Source organism: Bolinopsis microptera, chromosome 12, assembly GCF_026151205.1.
Source record: "Bolinopsis microptera isolate Bmic1 chromosome 12, MBARI_Bmic_1.0, whole genome shotgun sequence".
NCBI lineage: Eukaryota > Metazoa > Ctenophora > Tentaculata > Lobata > Bolinopsidae > Bolinopsis > Bolinopsis microptera.
In genome coordinates this window covers 406203-422252 of record NC_087083.1, presented here as the reverse complement: position 1 = coordinate 422252, position 16050 = coordinate 406203, and the positions used below count along the sequence as shown (strand labels likewise).

The window sequence follows — 16050 nt, the reverse complement described above, 5'->3', positions numbered from 1 at the left end:
AAACAAAACAATAAACATGCATACAAATTCAGGAAACACCCTGTACAGGGTACACCCTGTTTCTATGTGCATATCATAAGTTTAAAACCGGCGGAGGAGAATGAACATTGCCAATTTAGAGAAGTTAAACGTATTATAGTATTGTGAACGCGGAGGCAGAATGCGAAACATTTGTAAGATTTTCTTCATGACCTACAGATCAAACAGTGAAGTAGCAAGTACCCACCCTAGTGAAATCGAATTATGTTAACTCGGATCTAAATACATAAAATTATGCAAAAATTGTACGGACCCAGATTTTGTTGTTCGTACGTTATGTTGAGTTGTGAGACAGAACATAATACGGACGTGGAGGTAACTTAATTATGGATGAAGCTGATAAGTGGGTGAAATTATGCAGCTAGTCGAGGTTAATCCTTGATTGAATATTAATGTTTTTTTTTAAATCTCAACACTTATTTTACTTCGGACATTCCAACAGCCACATTGTTACACAAGTGTGTAACCAGCCAATTACAGGAAGCCGAAGGATCCAATTATACATTAGGCCAGTGCCGGTTAAGGTAGTGTGTACCATACTTTCTTCGCCCGAGACTTTGCTGCAATGGGCAGCTCCTCATTTATCCCTCACACCCGATTTCTCGAGTATTTGGCTGAATAGACCGGGGGGCTGCATAGATCACTCAGGATCCTTAGCTGAGCGTCGACGACGCTGATCACCCCACGGCTAGTGACAGAGTCGGGAATCGAACCTGGTACCTCAAGCAATGTCAGGCAGAATAACCAACTGAGCCACTAAGCCGACACAATTAATATTTATCAATTATTAATTAATTGAATATCCATCAATTATGAGTGAACTCACTCATAGTATTGTGTGTCAGGATTAGGGTAAATAAAATAAATAAATAAATAAATAAATAAATAAATAAATAAATAAATAAATAAATAAATAAATAAATAAATAAATAAATGAATGAATGAATGAATGAATGAATGAATGAATGAATGAATGAATGAATGAATGAATGAATGAATGAATGAATGAATGAATGAATGAATAAATAAATAAATAAATAAATAAATAAGTAAGTAAATAAATAAATAAATAAATAAATAAATTAATAAATAAATAAATAAATAAATAAATAAATAAATAAATAAATAAATAAATAAATAAATAAATAAATAAATAAATAAATAAATAAATAAATAAATAAATAAATAAATAAATAAATAAATAAATAAATAAATAAATAAATAAATAAATAAATAAAAGCTGTAAACAGTAAACACACTATCGCCGAACACGAGACGTTTATAACTTTATCGTTGCAGAAAAAGGGAATGGCTATGTTCGAACGAGAGTAAACATTTTGCCAATTTGATTGCTGGACGATCCTCAGAAAATAGTTTGGAAAATTAAAAACATTGCAAAATTGCACAATCCAAACTATGAACTATTTCATTGAAGCATTAATGTTATCAATTGATGATAATTTGCAAATTATTATAATTTTTAATAATTAATGTAATTGTGTAAAGTGTGAATATCGTCAAAATTACGTTCGGATATTCGAATAATAACTTAATGTTGATAAGTGCATTTGTGGAATGTTAATAGATTATTTCAAAAATCATATTACATGTTATTGTGATATTATTTCTGATACAATTTATTAATTGATCAAAATTAAAATTGTAACTTAATGATTCGGATACTATTTAATACTTGTTAATTACGGCAACTGTGCATGTCCACACAATACAAATAATACTAGTGCTATAATGGACAAAAGGCTAAATCACAACTATCAATACAATTCTATGTATTCTGTTCAATATACCATCAACTCCCAACGGAGACCCTCCGGCCTCCAACCAGGAATCGGTTTATCTCTCTCTCTCTCTCTCTCTCTCTCTCTCTCTCTCTCTCTCTCTCTCTCTCTCTCTCTCTCTCTCTCTCTCTCTCTCTCTCTCTCTCTCTCTCTCTCTCTCTCTCTCTCTCTCTCTCTCTCTCTCTCTCCTCTCTCTCTCTCTCTCTCTCTCTCTCTCTCTCTCTCTCTCTCTCTCTCTCTCTCTCTCTCTCTCTCTCTCTCTCTCTCTCTCTCTCTCTCTCTCTCTCTCTCTCTCTCTCTCTCTCTCTCTCTCTCTCTCTCTCTCTCTCTCTCTCTCTCTCTCTCTCTCTCTCTCTCTCTCTCTCTCTCTCTCTCTCTCTCTCTCTCTCTCTCTCTCTCTATCTCTCTTTCTAAAAAAAATGATAACATTCTGTAATACTACTTCACTTAGCTTCTGTTAGTATTAAGTTTAACATGTAATACATATAAATAACACAGCTCTTTTATAACACACTTCACAAATTACGTCGGCAAGATTTTAAAGATTTTTGGCTGCTAATTTTTATTCATTTTAAAATTTATCATCATCCAACTGAACATCCGTTACTGCTGAGAGTAAAAATAATATTCTAATTTCGGGAAATTCCACAACAATTTTACCATTAGGATGATGACGTAATATCACGTGAACTTTATCAAAATTCTTGGTTGGTTAATGGAATGTATACTGTATAGCAGCAGATACTCAAAGTTTGCATAAACTAACAGATTAAAAAGTTTAGCTAATTGCCTATCATGGACCTACCATTTCATGGTTCATAACCAATCGGTTATAAAATTATCTAATTGTAAATCATCTTAACCTTGAATCAAGGCAAACACATTTTCTAGAATTTTCCTTTAGAAGTTTAAAATTATCAATACACCGACATTATTAAACAATTTAATCATTATATTTCTAGAACAATTTTCGATTTGCATGGACTTTAGCAGATCAGGAATTCAAAGCTTAATAATAAATAATAATATTAAAACAGCAATAACTGTTCACTAGACAATTCTAATGAAAGGGAAAACGTCTTATATCCTGAAGATTGCTCAATTTAAAATTACTAGATAAAGTCTTTCACAAACTTCAAGACAAATACTAATAATAATTAATTAGTTAATTATTAGTAATAATTAACAACATTTTGGATTACTTCACAACAATATCTAGATCAACATTAATCGCGTCCGTCTCAATTCCTCCCTGATACCCATGATTCTCCTCATAAATAAAGTCCTCCCCATTCAACATGACGTCATCAGTGTGTATGATGTCATCAGCTGTATCTCCTCTGGAATTTGAGTACGATTGAGGGGACATAGAGAAAAACACATCGTCATCCCGCGCGTTGAACGTATTCTCCGGAACAGGACTCAACGACGACTCGGAGTCCGTGAGTCCGCTGGAAGACACCACTGTTTTCCGGTGCTGTGACGTCCCGGAGGCCAATGATGCCGGCATGAAACCACCATCACCCAGAAGTTCAGTCGCCAGATCAGTCCCGTTATCGGGTAACTTTGCGGAGGGTTTACCAGTAGAGCGGGGATATTGGTGGTTTTCTTGAGGTGGAGGAGTGCTGCCTTTCATGGTACCGGAGTCAGCTGATGTTATTTCCTCTTCTCTTAACGAACTACATTCTGTCTGGAAACAAACTGATGTTACTTCTGGGAGGTTTATATAATATAACTTGACTTAATAAATAGTATATTACAAATACAACACTTATGTATGTAATATCCTATTTATTGACAGTATTGAGGCTCATTCCACCCAATAGCTGATTTACTACTTTTAATATTATTTAGTGGTCGGTAGTATCATGTTGTTTTTATTGTACATTTTTAAGATCCATCTCTTACAAAAAAAGGGAAATTGAGTTACAAAACATTTACATTTTGTATTTATAACCGTCGGCAGTTATTTTAGCTGTTTAGTCAAATTGTTAGTCTCTTCCTGTTGTTGGCCCTAATTAAATTTCCAGTCGAACTAGCAGCCCTCTTCAAACTATCTGATAGACCAATGTTGTGTTCTGATGTCTTGTCAATGTCAAGGTGCTTGCATTTGAGGTTGTCATATATCTTGTCTGAACCTATAATAATACGTTCCCCCGACAGTGCTGATAACGATGTAATCTCCTTATCAGGTATATTATCAGATAACACTGATAAGGGGATAGTTTGTTGCAACGGGGGAGGGGTAACCTCATCATCCCTCTTTCTGTAGCCATCCCTTACTTTCCTCGCTGCCTTCCCTGCCTCACTTGGTAGTCGGGGAAAGGGACAGTTTCTATTGATGGGGGAAATCTGGGGGGACCCTTTAGAGGAGATTATAGAGGAGTTCCTGGGGGAATATTTTGGGGAGTTGCCGCTGATGATGGAGATGTATGGAGCGGGGAATGTTTGTCTTCAGTTGTCTGACTAGTGTGTAGGGGTGTGATGGCGAGGGATGTTGGGCGGTTACGTGTTGAGGCCTGGGGCTCGGTAACTGGCCTGTCCAAAATACAACACGTGACATTTTGCTGGATTCTCATAGGTGGGGAGCCGAGAAGAAATGGTTTTAAGCTAAGAACGGCAGGTGGATTGATCTGGGAAGAGACCAGTTCAGTGTCAGTCGTCTGTGGAGCCGTCTGTGGAGTCGTCTGTGGGGTCGTCTGTGGAGCCGTCTGTGTAGTCATGATACCGCAGTCTAGGGGGTGAAGTGAAGAGGAACAGAATGCTTTTGTCAGTAGTTGTTCAACAGTCTGTCCGTCCTATATTGGAGATGTGTGTCAGATAATGTTAATGTTAGCTTATAATATAGGCTTTTAAGATATTTTAATGTTAGTTTATAAACTAACATTAGAAATATCTGAAAAGATAAATAAATAATAAAGCTGCGTTTTATTGTAAAACTGTCAATTACACGTGGCAAAGCAGAGTGCAATTTCTTACGTATCTGTAGTCACAAGACATACGTTATCTCAGAACTGCGAAACTGTAATTTTCATGCAATAACGAACTAAAACTGGCAAAATAACGGTCTGAGTTTTAAACTAAGTCTTAATATTGAAAAATATAAAAGCTTATTTACCTTTAGTTTGTTATCGTCCATTTGACCAGCTTTTATGCTCAGTGACGCTTCTGAAAAAGCTGATGTTAATAAAATATGATAACTATGAACATTGAACGACAATCAGCAATTTCATAGTACCAGAATAATTCTGGTGATTTTCATTACTGAAATAACATTCCGCATTCCGAATGCCACAGGGCACAGGTATTACATGTAGTATTGCTCAGGTAACATGTACAATGTACAATGTACATTGTTAAATGTTGATGCCATACCTACCTGTCATACCTTTACAATAATTCAATAAGCTTACCATAAAGCTATAATATATAATCACCATACGCATTATCACTAAGATACTATGTATATCAGATAACAATTAATGTTTCTTGGCAAAATTTGTATTGATCCCGTTTGTTGCGACAAGGAAAAGGCTCTTATCAGGAAAGAAACATAACAAGTGTGCGACTAATAAATAATGTTCCGATCCAGATATTACAATTAATGGTGTCCAGAATCTCACCGAGATGAGCAGTAGCTTGCTCCGAGGGCAGGATAGTTAGAGTTATGTCAGTAGATTGTTCCTTTATAATCATCAAGGCTTCTTCCAGGGTTCTCCCGTCCAGTTCAACGTTATTTACTTTCAGTATTTGATCCCCTGTTTGTTGACATATTTGTTGTAACTTAAGTAGCATATAGTTAAATAAAAGTCACTACTGATACAAACTATTTTTTATTACTTTTAACTTTTACACAATTCTTGGATTACCAATCTGTTTCTTTAAAAATTCCGTCAGCCATAAATATTTAGATTAACAGATCATCCGGTTGATACAAGGATGTACAGGTTAAGAAAGGTTGTTCAGCTCGGATAAACAAACAAAACAAGTCCCCATATTATCTACAGAATGAACTTTATAAATGAACAACTAAAAACAACCTACATGGTTTAAGTTGTCCATTAGAAGCCGCGGGGGTGTTGTCAATAGTTGACTTTATAAACACCCCGATATCCCCCAGCCTGCTGCTCCGTCCTCCCACTATGCTGAGACCCAAACTGCCAGAGTCGGTTTTCTTTAATTTTACTACAAACTGAAATGCCAAGTTAGATTTAAACAGAGTGTTGTTATGAGAGGAGTTTTGGTGGGATAAGACGGAATGTAACACGTGACCCAGTTACAACGTGTAGTGTAAGTATTTCACGTCGTTCAGATTATGATATGGATCATTCACCGTGCAGGGAAATGTGCACTGTTTGTAACTTACGGTTGATCGTTCTTCACTCGCTGGAGCTGAAATGAAAGCAATTGGACGCAACTTTAAATCAAATTAAAAGAAAAATTGCCTGTAATTTAATTGCAAATCTTCACACTGATATGAGGCTTAGTTTGTGGTTTAGTAATCACTGTAGAACACGTGAAAATAGGAATTTCCACATGTTTTACCGCAAGGAAAAAGGCGCGCGCGCAAATATCTCAGTGCTAAATGTCAGTGAAAATACAATCGCGCGTTCCTAGAAGTAAAAACCTGGCATCTCTTTGGAATTGACAAGCAACGATCATTGACATGGTTAACGAACTGGTCCATTTAGAATGATATTGATATAAGTTGTCCACGATCAAAATCTAACCATCGTGTTAAAATAGGACTAAGTACAAACAGATGATTTGCTAATTAGATACCAAAATATAGGCCGTACTATAAATTATAATAATCTCACATTGCACGATAAGGTGTAAATTTCTGAAGAAAACCTTGAAGCAAATCGCAATACAATCTAAAATATAGCAAGCAAAATCATATACAACAAGCAATTTCTATCTCTACGTAATAATGTTCTTAGATAACCGTCCCTAATTACTATTTTGAATATTTTTAAATATTTTGGCATATTATTATATTGGAGTATTGGCCCAGGTCAGCCCTAAAATAGGGACGGTCACTAGTGGCTACTACTACTAATCTATATAACACTTACACTCTAATACTAGATTAAAGTACTAAACATTCCCCCACCCTCTGCACTATTAGTACAGACAGATCCGTCTGAAAAAATCGATCTGCTGACACACGAAGCTTTCAGAGGATTTTTGACGTTTTTGAGTCCCATTAGGTGCCCTTTATGGCTGACCAACTTTTCCAAACTTTTCCACGTGTCTTAAGGCCACTTTTTGCCACTTTACCACTTTTTACCACCTTTCTTGTTTGTCGAATATCTTTAGTTGTGAACATCGTAAAAGGTTGCAAATCAATCGAGTGTGTTCATATTATCAGGAAGAAAAACTTTTGTTAAAACAATTTTCACGTCAGATAATAAGTTAATTGGATAATTATCAATTAACTAATTAGCAAAATTCTAAAAATTTTTTATTGGCTAAAAATGATCGGAATAGCTTGAAACACGGAGAAAAGTAGTTTTTTGAAAATATTTGAAAATTTTTCACTTACATTTTTTTTCGAGACTTCGAAAAATTTCGAAAATTCAAAATATTTTTTTCCGCCAAAAGTGATCAAATTGCATGAAAAGCGGAGAAAAATGATTTTCAAAAAAAAACTTAGTCAATTTTTCGTTTCAAGAATACTTAAATCACCAATATTTGTAGTTGGAGTTCAGTAAATCTCGGCAGATTTTAGTAATAATCAGGAATTACTAACTCTAAGTGGCAAGGTCTGAAACTGAAAAACGTTAAGTTTAACCATACGATCGCGATATAAGAGTTTCATAACTAATTACAATACAGCCTTATCGATTTTCACAGAAACTGCACCAATGGCACAGTCAAGATCGAAACGATAGCCTGCTGTACTGTCATTTTATTGATTTCAATGATGAATCAGTGGGGTTAAGATAATCACATTTGTAATAAATAACACATCTCTGTACCGTCAATTGTGCTAATCTAAACCGGCTTACCTGTATTACCATTTACCAGACCTCTTCTTTTCCTCAACAATCAAACCGAGTTGTTCATATCGCATTTGGTGGGTGATGTAAGTAGTAATACATATCGAGCTATATTCAATCACAATACGACACAATGCAACACATGTATATTATATTATGGCCCTTAATGAGGTATATGAAAGTGAAACGTTCTATACCGTACACTTCTCGTTTCTCCCGTGAGAGGCCCGATATGGAGAGGTTTTACAGTTTATCACGAAAACGTCTACTTGGTCTCATGGCTCTTTGACAGCTCAAAGAAGGCAAGAAAAGACCAGAAAGCTTAGAATGTCAACTCGCAAGAGCGGGCTACCGGACAACTGAACCCAATTTAGACATTTAACCCTAACTCTAAGTCTAACCCTAACCCTAACCCTAACCCTAACCAATTAAGCTGATCGGTTAGTGGGGGGTATAGGACGCAGCGGCGGAAGTCACTGCGGCGGTGTACAGTCCGGCGGAGGACGATACAGCGGAGGACGGTACGGCGGTAGTTTTCAAAAAGGTTGGACGGTACGGCAGATCACATGTGACATGACACCCACTTTACTTTGGACAGTACGGCGGTACTACTTCTACTAGAAACTGTACCTATAAGATAGACCTAGCACTGCTAATATAACAAAATCGATTAGCTTTAAAAAGTTCTATTTTCCTCTTTGTTACTTCGAAATTAATTTTAATTAAAATTAAATTGGATAAAGTTGAACATATACATTGTGATTACTAAGAGCAGTTCTTGTCCCACTTTCTGGTTCGTATCAGATCGCGTCCGGTCTGCACAACGGTGGTTCAGCGAGTGCATGATGAGCTTGTTACGGTGACATCTCATATCACTGCGCCGAGATGCAATGGGTAATAACAAGGGCATGAGAACACGTCACGAGGGATCGCATCCAGGAATCTGATCAACCGTAGCCAAGAAGAGAGGTTGCTCAGTGAAACGTAGATAATCATAGAGGCAAACAGTATATAAAGCGGATCAAAGTTGAGGAGATTATCTCATTTACATTAGTACTACCATCTCCACTCTCCAGTACTGCAACACTACAACTTGAGTACAACAGCTACAATGATGTTCGATGAAGATACGGTGAAGGTGGTCAGAGGGAGAACTGCTAAGAGTCAGAACCTTCTACACCGTGGTTTCCGCTACTCCAAAGATGGAAAGACGACATTACACCCTTTTCAACAACTTAATATTCTCGATTTACATTGTCTGCAAAGCCCTGAATAAAAAATGAACAACTAAACTAACAAGAATTATACAAAATGATTAAGAGAAAAGAAAAAATAAAACTTATAATGCGAATCTAGAACAAAACTTAGAAACAAGTTGAATGTGTAAGTTCTGTCTTAGGTACAGTTTGTAGTAATAGTACCGCCGTACTGTCCAAAGTAAAGTGGGTGTCATGTGATCCGCCGTACCGTCCAACCTTTTTGGAAACTACCGCCGTACCGTCCTCCGCTGTACCGTCCACCGCCGCAGTGACTTCCGCCGCAGTGACCGGTTCCCGTTAGTGGGAACTAGGTTCAATTGGGTTCAGTTGTTAGTCTTCGATCTGTCCCACATTAATCCCGAGCTGATCATCATGGGCCCCGAATATCCTGCGGGAAGAACCTGTATTTTTACTTCACGACGTCCGGATTTCAAATCAACATCCTCAATAACATTAACAATCCTTCCTGATCAGGATCTGTCTCTATTAGCAATTTCCAAAATATCCTGACTCTCGTGGAACATTTCACTGAATTAATTATTACTGGTTCTTTACTACCCCTTGCCCGACACTGTACTCGTATCTAAATCTTACCCTTTCCCGTATGTTACCCTTGTTGATTTTACTTTTAGCCGACCCTGACATATGAGGGTGATTTGAGGTATCCCGCAAATGAAGCGGTATGCAGTACAATACAAAACAGTCACAGTAGATGTTGGAAGGTGTATTTACACTTGCTTCCTGGACCTGGCTGTTCCTCAGTTTCCCTGATCTGTTCTTGCCCTTCTTCGAACTGTAAATGAGCCATGAGACCAAGTGGACATTTTCGCGATAAACTGTAAAACCTCTCTATACCGAGTTTCTCACGGTATAAAGCGTTTCATAAACCTCATTCAGAGCCATATAATATACACGTACTGTGTCGTATTGTGATTGAATATAGCTCGATATGTATTACTACTTACATCGCCCACCAAATGCGATATGAACAACTCGGTTAGATTGTTGAGGAAAAGAAGAGGTCTGGTAAATGGTAATACAAGTAAGCCGGTTTAGATTAGCACAATTGACGGTACAGATATGTCTTATTTATTACAAATGTGATTATCTTAACCCCACTGATTCATCATTGAAATCAATAAAATGACAGTACAGCAGGCTATCGTTTCGATCTTGACTGTGCCATTGGTGCAGTTTCTGTGAAAATCGATAAGGCTGTATTGTAATTAGTTATGAAACTCTTATATCGCGATCGTATGGTTAAACTTAACGTTTTTCAGTTTCAGACCTTTCCACTTAGAGTTAGTAATTCCTGATTATTACTAAAATCTGCCGAGATTTACTGAACTCCAACTACAAATATTGGTGATTTAAGTATTCTTGAAACGAAAAATTGACTAAGTTTTTTTTGAAAATCATTTTTTTCCGCTTTTCATGCAATTTGATCACTTTTGGCGGAAAAAAATATTTTGAATTTTCGAAATTTTTCGAAGTCTCGAAAAAAAAATGTAAGTGAAAAATTTTCAAATATTTTCAAAAAACTACTTTTCTCCGTGTTTCAAGCTATTCCGATCATTTTAAGCCAATAAAAAATTTTTAGAATTTTGCTAATAGTTAATTGATAATTATCCAATTAACTTATTATCTGACGTAAAAATTGTTTCAACAAAAGTTTTTCTTCCTGATAATATGAACACACTCGATTGATTCGCAACCTTTTACGATGTTCACAACTAAAGATATTCGACAAACAAGAAAGGTGGTAAAAAGTGGTAAAGTGGCAAAAAGTGGCCTTAAGACACGTGGAAAAGTTTGGAAAAGTTGGTCAGCCATAAAGGGCACCTAATGGGACTCAAAAACGTCAAAAATCCTCTGAAAGCTTCGTGTGTCAGCAGATCGATTTTTTCAGACGGATCTGTCTGTACTATATACAGACTGCACCTTAGCGGTCAAACGTTCACTATCTTCTACAACGTTAATACTACTACACTTAACGGGTGATACTCGTAAAATGTTTGTTCTAAATATCCAAAAGACAGTCGATGAGTCCAACTCGGCGCGAGTCTTGGTAGATTATAAACCTACACCACCTACTGAAAATACCTTCAAGATAATTATATATGTATCTAGGTTACAGGTTGTATAAGATATTATGTGGAATGACAAGGTGGTAAATGGGGGGGGGGGGGGGGGGGGGGGGGGGGGGGTAATGACTACCAATGGAGACTTTTGGGGACTAATGGGGACTAAAAATCATCTAAATGGGGACTAATGGAGACTTTTGGGGACTAATGGGGACTAAAAATCATGGGGACTCGGGGTAAAATCGTTGACGTAATTCCCCAAGTCCCCAAAAGTAGTCATTACCCCCCCCCCCCCCCCCCCCTGGTAAATATTGTGTGTATTTAGCGTGAGGAATTACCCCCGCCCATAACAATAACATAAAACGGGAAGTTATAACATTACTCAAAGTACCGTTGTGTCGTCATACCTGCTCAGTGACACAGTTAACACGTGACACAGTTAACACGTGACACAGTTAACACGTGACACAGTTAACACGTGACACAGTTAACACGTGACATAGTTAACACGTGACATAGTTAACACGTGACACAGTTAACACGTGACACAGTTAACACGTGACACAGTTAACACGTGACACAGTTAACACGTGACACAGTTAACACGTGACACAGTTAACACGTGACACAGTTAGCACGTGACACAGTTAGCACGTGACACAGTTAACACGTGACACAGTTAACACGTGACACAGCTAGCACGTGACACAGTTAACACGTGACACAGTTAACACGTGACACAGTTAACACGTGACACAGTTAACACGTGACACAGTTAACACGTGACACAGTTAACACGTGACACAGTTAACACGCGACACAGTTAACACGTGACACAGTTAACACGCGACACAGTTAACACGTGACACAGTTAACACGCGACACAGTTAACACGTGACACAGTTAACACGTGACACAGTTAACACGTGACACAGTTAACACGTGACACAGTTAACACGTGACACAGTTAACACGTGACACAGTTAACACGTGACACAGTTAACACGTGACACAGTTAACACGTGACACAGTTAACACGTGACACAGTTAACACGTGACACAGTTAACACGTGACACAGTTAACACGCGACACAGTTAACACGTGACACAGTTAACACGTGACACAGTTAACACGTGACACAGTTAACACGTGACACAGTTAACACGTGACACAGTTAACACGTGACACAGTTAACACGTGACACAGTTAACACGTGACACAGTTAACACGTGACACAGTTAACACGTGACACAGCTAACACGTGACACAGTTAACACGTGACACAGTTAACACGTGACACAGTTAACACGTGACACAGTTAACACGTGACACAGTTAACACGTGACACAGTTAACACGTGACACAGTTAACACGTGACACAGTTAACACGTGACACAGTTAACACGTGACACAGTTAACACGTGACACAATTAACACGTGACACAGTTAACACGTGACACAATTAACACGTGACACAGTTAACACGTGACACAGTTAACACGTGACACAGTTAACACGTGACACAGTTAACACGTGACACAGTTAACACGTGACACAGTTAACACGTGACACAGTTAACACGTGACACAGTTAACACGTGACACAGTTAACACGTGACACAGTTAACACGTGACACAGTTAACACGTGACACAGTTAACACGTGACACAGTTAACACGTGACACAGTTAACACGTGACACAGTTAACACGTGACACAGTTAACACGTGACACAGTTAACACGTGACACAGTTAACACGTGTCACAGTTAACACGTGACACAGTTAACACGTGACACAGTTAACACGTGACACAGTTAACACGTGACACAGTTAACACGTGACACAGTTAGCACGCGACACAGTTAACACGTGACACAGTTAACACGTGACACAGTTAACGCGTGACACAGTTAACACTTGACACAGTTAACACGTGACACAGTTAACGCGTGACACAGTTAACACGTGACACAGTTAACACGTGACACAGTTAACACGTGACACAGTTAACACGCGACACAGTTAACACGTGTCACAGTTAACACGTGACACAGTTAACGCGTGACACAGTTAACACGTGACACAGTTAACACGTGACACAGTTAACACGTGACACAGTTAACACGTGACACAGTTAACACGTGACACAGTTAACACGTGACACAGTTAACACGTGACACAGTTAACACGTGACACAGTTAACACGTGACACAGTTAACACGTGACACAGTTAACACGTGACACAGTTAACAGGTGACACAGTTAACACGTGACACAGTTAACACGTGACACAGTTAACACGTGACACAGTTAACACGTGACACAGTTAACACGTGACACAGTTAACACGTGACAAAGTTAAAACGTGACACAGTTAACGCGTGACATCACACTTTCACTCGTTGATGCTGGATCTCTAAACGGAGAGAAAGAAGTATAGTTTCTCAAAATTGGTGATTTAGTTTTTAAATTTGCATAAAAACGTGCTCGATATTTCCATACTTAAGTAGAAATTCTACAAATGAAATAACCATTATTAATAATCAGAGTATTTTATTGTCTATATCAACCTTGGGAGCTATTCAATTACAAAAAAATGGATTCAAACTCATAAAATTACAGTAATTACTCTATATAATGAGAATACAATATTGGTGCCTCACGATAGTGGTGAACCTATTAATTTATTTTGTGAACCATCACAGAAGGTTGCATAACTATAGCAATTAAATTTCAGTAAAATAACTTGAATTCCAGACATAATCAAGATCTTTACCCTGTTTACCCTAGATAACCGTATAGACTACCGGTTATTGGTCAACTGCCCTTTAGTTCAGTCTATGAGGAAGCAGAAAGTAATAGATATGATTTTAATTTGCCCTAAATCAATAACAAAGTGGTTATAATTAAGTGAATAAAGTGGTTGACAAAATTAGGAAGTTGTAAAATTAATAGTTAAGTTGCTATGGATATCGTGACTAAAGTAATTTATAATTTTCAATTGAGAAACAAGAATTCCTACCCAAATTGAAGAAGTATATAAGTAGGACACAGGTTACATAATTTGAAATTTTAAAATCAATGAACGTGTAATCACGGGGGTTCTTATGTCAGTTATTTTCGAGACGAGTGAAAAATAATATTCTCGATTACAATTATTGTTAATCTGTTTTTTAATTTAAAAAAATAGTTAATGTTAATATATGTAATAATGAAAAATTACAATTTAGTACTGACAAAAGGGAAAAAAAGTTTAATATAATTATTCACTAATTATTCACTATTATCCTGTCTTCGGAAGAGAAGATATTTGTTGCTAACTGAGTTGTCTAAGACTCAGATAATCATAAGGGGCTATAAATAGAATTGGAATTAACCAGGTGTCGTATTTTTTTAACACATTCTTTAATTTTGATACGATTCAGTTAAGTGTTGAATTTATAGTTATTCTAGTGAATAGTAGCTTAATATCTTTACCTCCAAGGTAACTAGAATATAATGAAAAGTTAAAGCCCGCCAGAGAATATAGCAGATACGGTCAGAGTAATTTGAACCAGGAGTAGAGACTGAGTTAAGATAACTGTAGTTTAGATTACTGTAGATTACTGACGATTGCTCGTTAAGAGAATAATGTAGAGACTATAAATAGAATACAAGTGAATCTTTCTGGCTGTGCTTCGTTTCGTTCTGAATGTCTTTCGTTTCGTTCCGTGTATCATATAAATATATCTATTTTGCGAAATAACAATTAGCCATTAGGTAACCTGAATTTTGAATATAACAAAGAATATGATATCATAGAAATAATAAAACAGTTTAAACTGTTTAAAAACGTTAACTTGTATACATTCATTTCTTTATTTGCAGTCTCTGTCGCAATGTGACATAGTTACATCTTACACGCAAACATTATTAAAATAATTTTAATCCCGTTATAGTGTAATCTGTACCTATACAATAAACATACAGATTACAGATGGTCCCAAAATTCATTGCAGTTCGCTACTTCTTCAATTTCATTAAGTTCATGAAAGTTTCCACTACCCAAATGTATCATGTACTCAGATGGGGGGGTACCAATGGCATAAAATGGCATAAATGGCATACGTTTTATGGCATAAACGGAAATTTTTATTGGCCAATTCTCCATTTATGCCATGAATTTAGGTCTTCATATTTGACTTTAAATTCGCAAATTATTATTAGTACTTGAATGAGAGACATGTTTCATGCTTTATAACGCTTGGAATGATCGTTAAAGATTCATATGACAAATAAAGAAAATAGAAATGTATTATATCAAAAATGGCATAAATGGCATACGTTTTATGGCATAAATGGAAATTTTTATTGGCCAATTCTCCATTATGCCATTTATGCCATTGGTACCCCCCCACTCAGATCTTTCTTTTGTTCTGTCACTGTACCAGCTTTTAATTATAATAAAAGATTATGTTGATGATAAATGGACACCACCACTGTGCAAAAAGAAAAAAACCCACCAACGACAATGAAAGTTGATTATACAAAAGAAGGGAAATCTGAAAAATATAGGAAAGGCAAAACTCTTTCGTAGTTTATTAGGTCACTGCAAAGAAGGATATCAGAAATTGTAATAATAAAAATATAGGGTAATGCAAATCCAAGAACATTATGTCCACGATATACCGTGCTGATGATGATTCGCAGTTTTAATCATAAATGTAGACCTCGGTTCCTTCTTTTTTGATATCTCTTTATTTATTAGTAAACCTGATATAGGATAGGAGATGGAAACTGAAATTTAGGAGATGGAAACTGAAATTTAAATTTAAATTACTTTGCTATATTATCTAGACTTTTCATTTCAGTGACTAATTTTTA

At 36.7% G+C, this 16050-nt stretch overlaps 1 protein-coding gene across 2 annotated transcripts in view; it reads right to left on the bottom strand.

The window, feature by feature from the left end:
- Positions 1 to 2160: 2160 nt before the first annotated feature.
- Positions 2161 to 16050, bottom strand: part of LOC134824265 (pro-interleukin-16-like) — a 46999-nt gene continuing 33109 nt past the window's right edge. The window contains exons 7-11 of one of the 2 annotated variants that reach the window (XM_063836047.1): positions 6205 to 6230; positions 5883 to 6030; positions 5462 to 5596; positions 4957 to 5006; positions 2161 to 3528 (exon numbers count right to left, since the gene is read on the bottom strand). In XM_063836047.1, coding sequence (XP_063692117.1) covers positions 3037 to 3528; positions 4957 to 5006; positions 5462 to 5596; positions 5883 to 6030; positions 6205 to 6230 — 851 coding nt within the window. In that variant the 3' untranslated portion in view covers positions 2161 to 3036. The remainder of the gene's footprint in view (positions 3529 to 4956; positions 5007 to 5461; positions 5597 to 5882; positions 6031 to 6204; positions 6231 to 16050) is intronic. The other variant, XM_063836046.1, reaches the window with a different exon arrangement.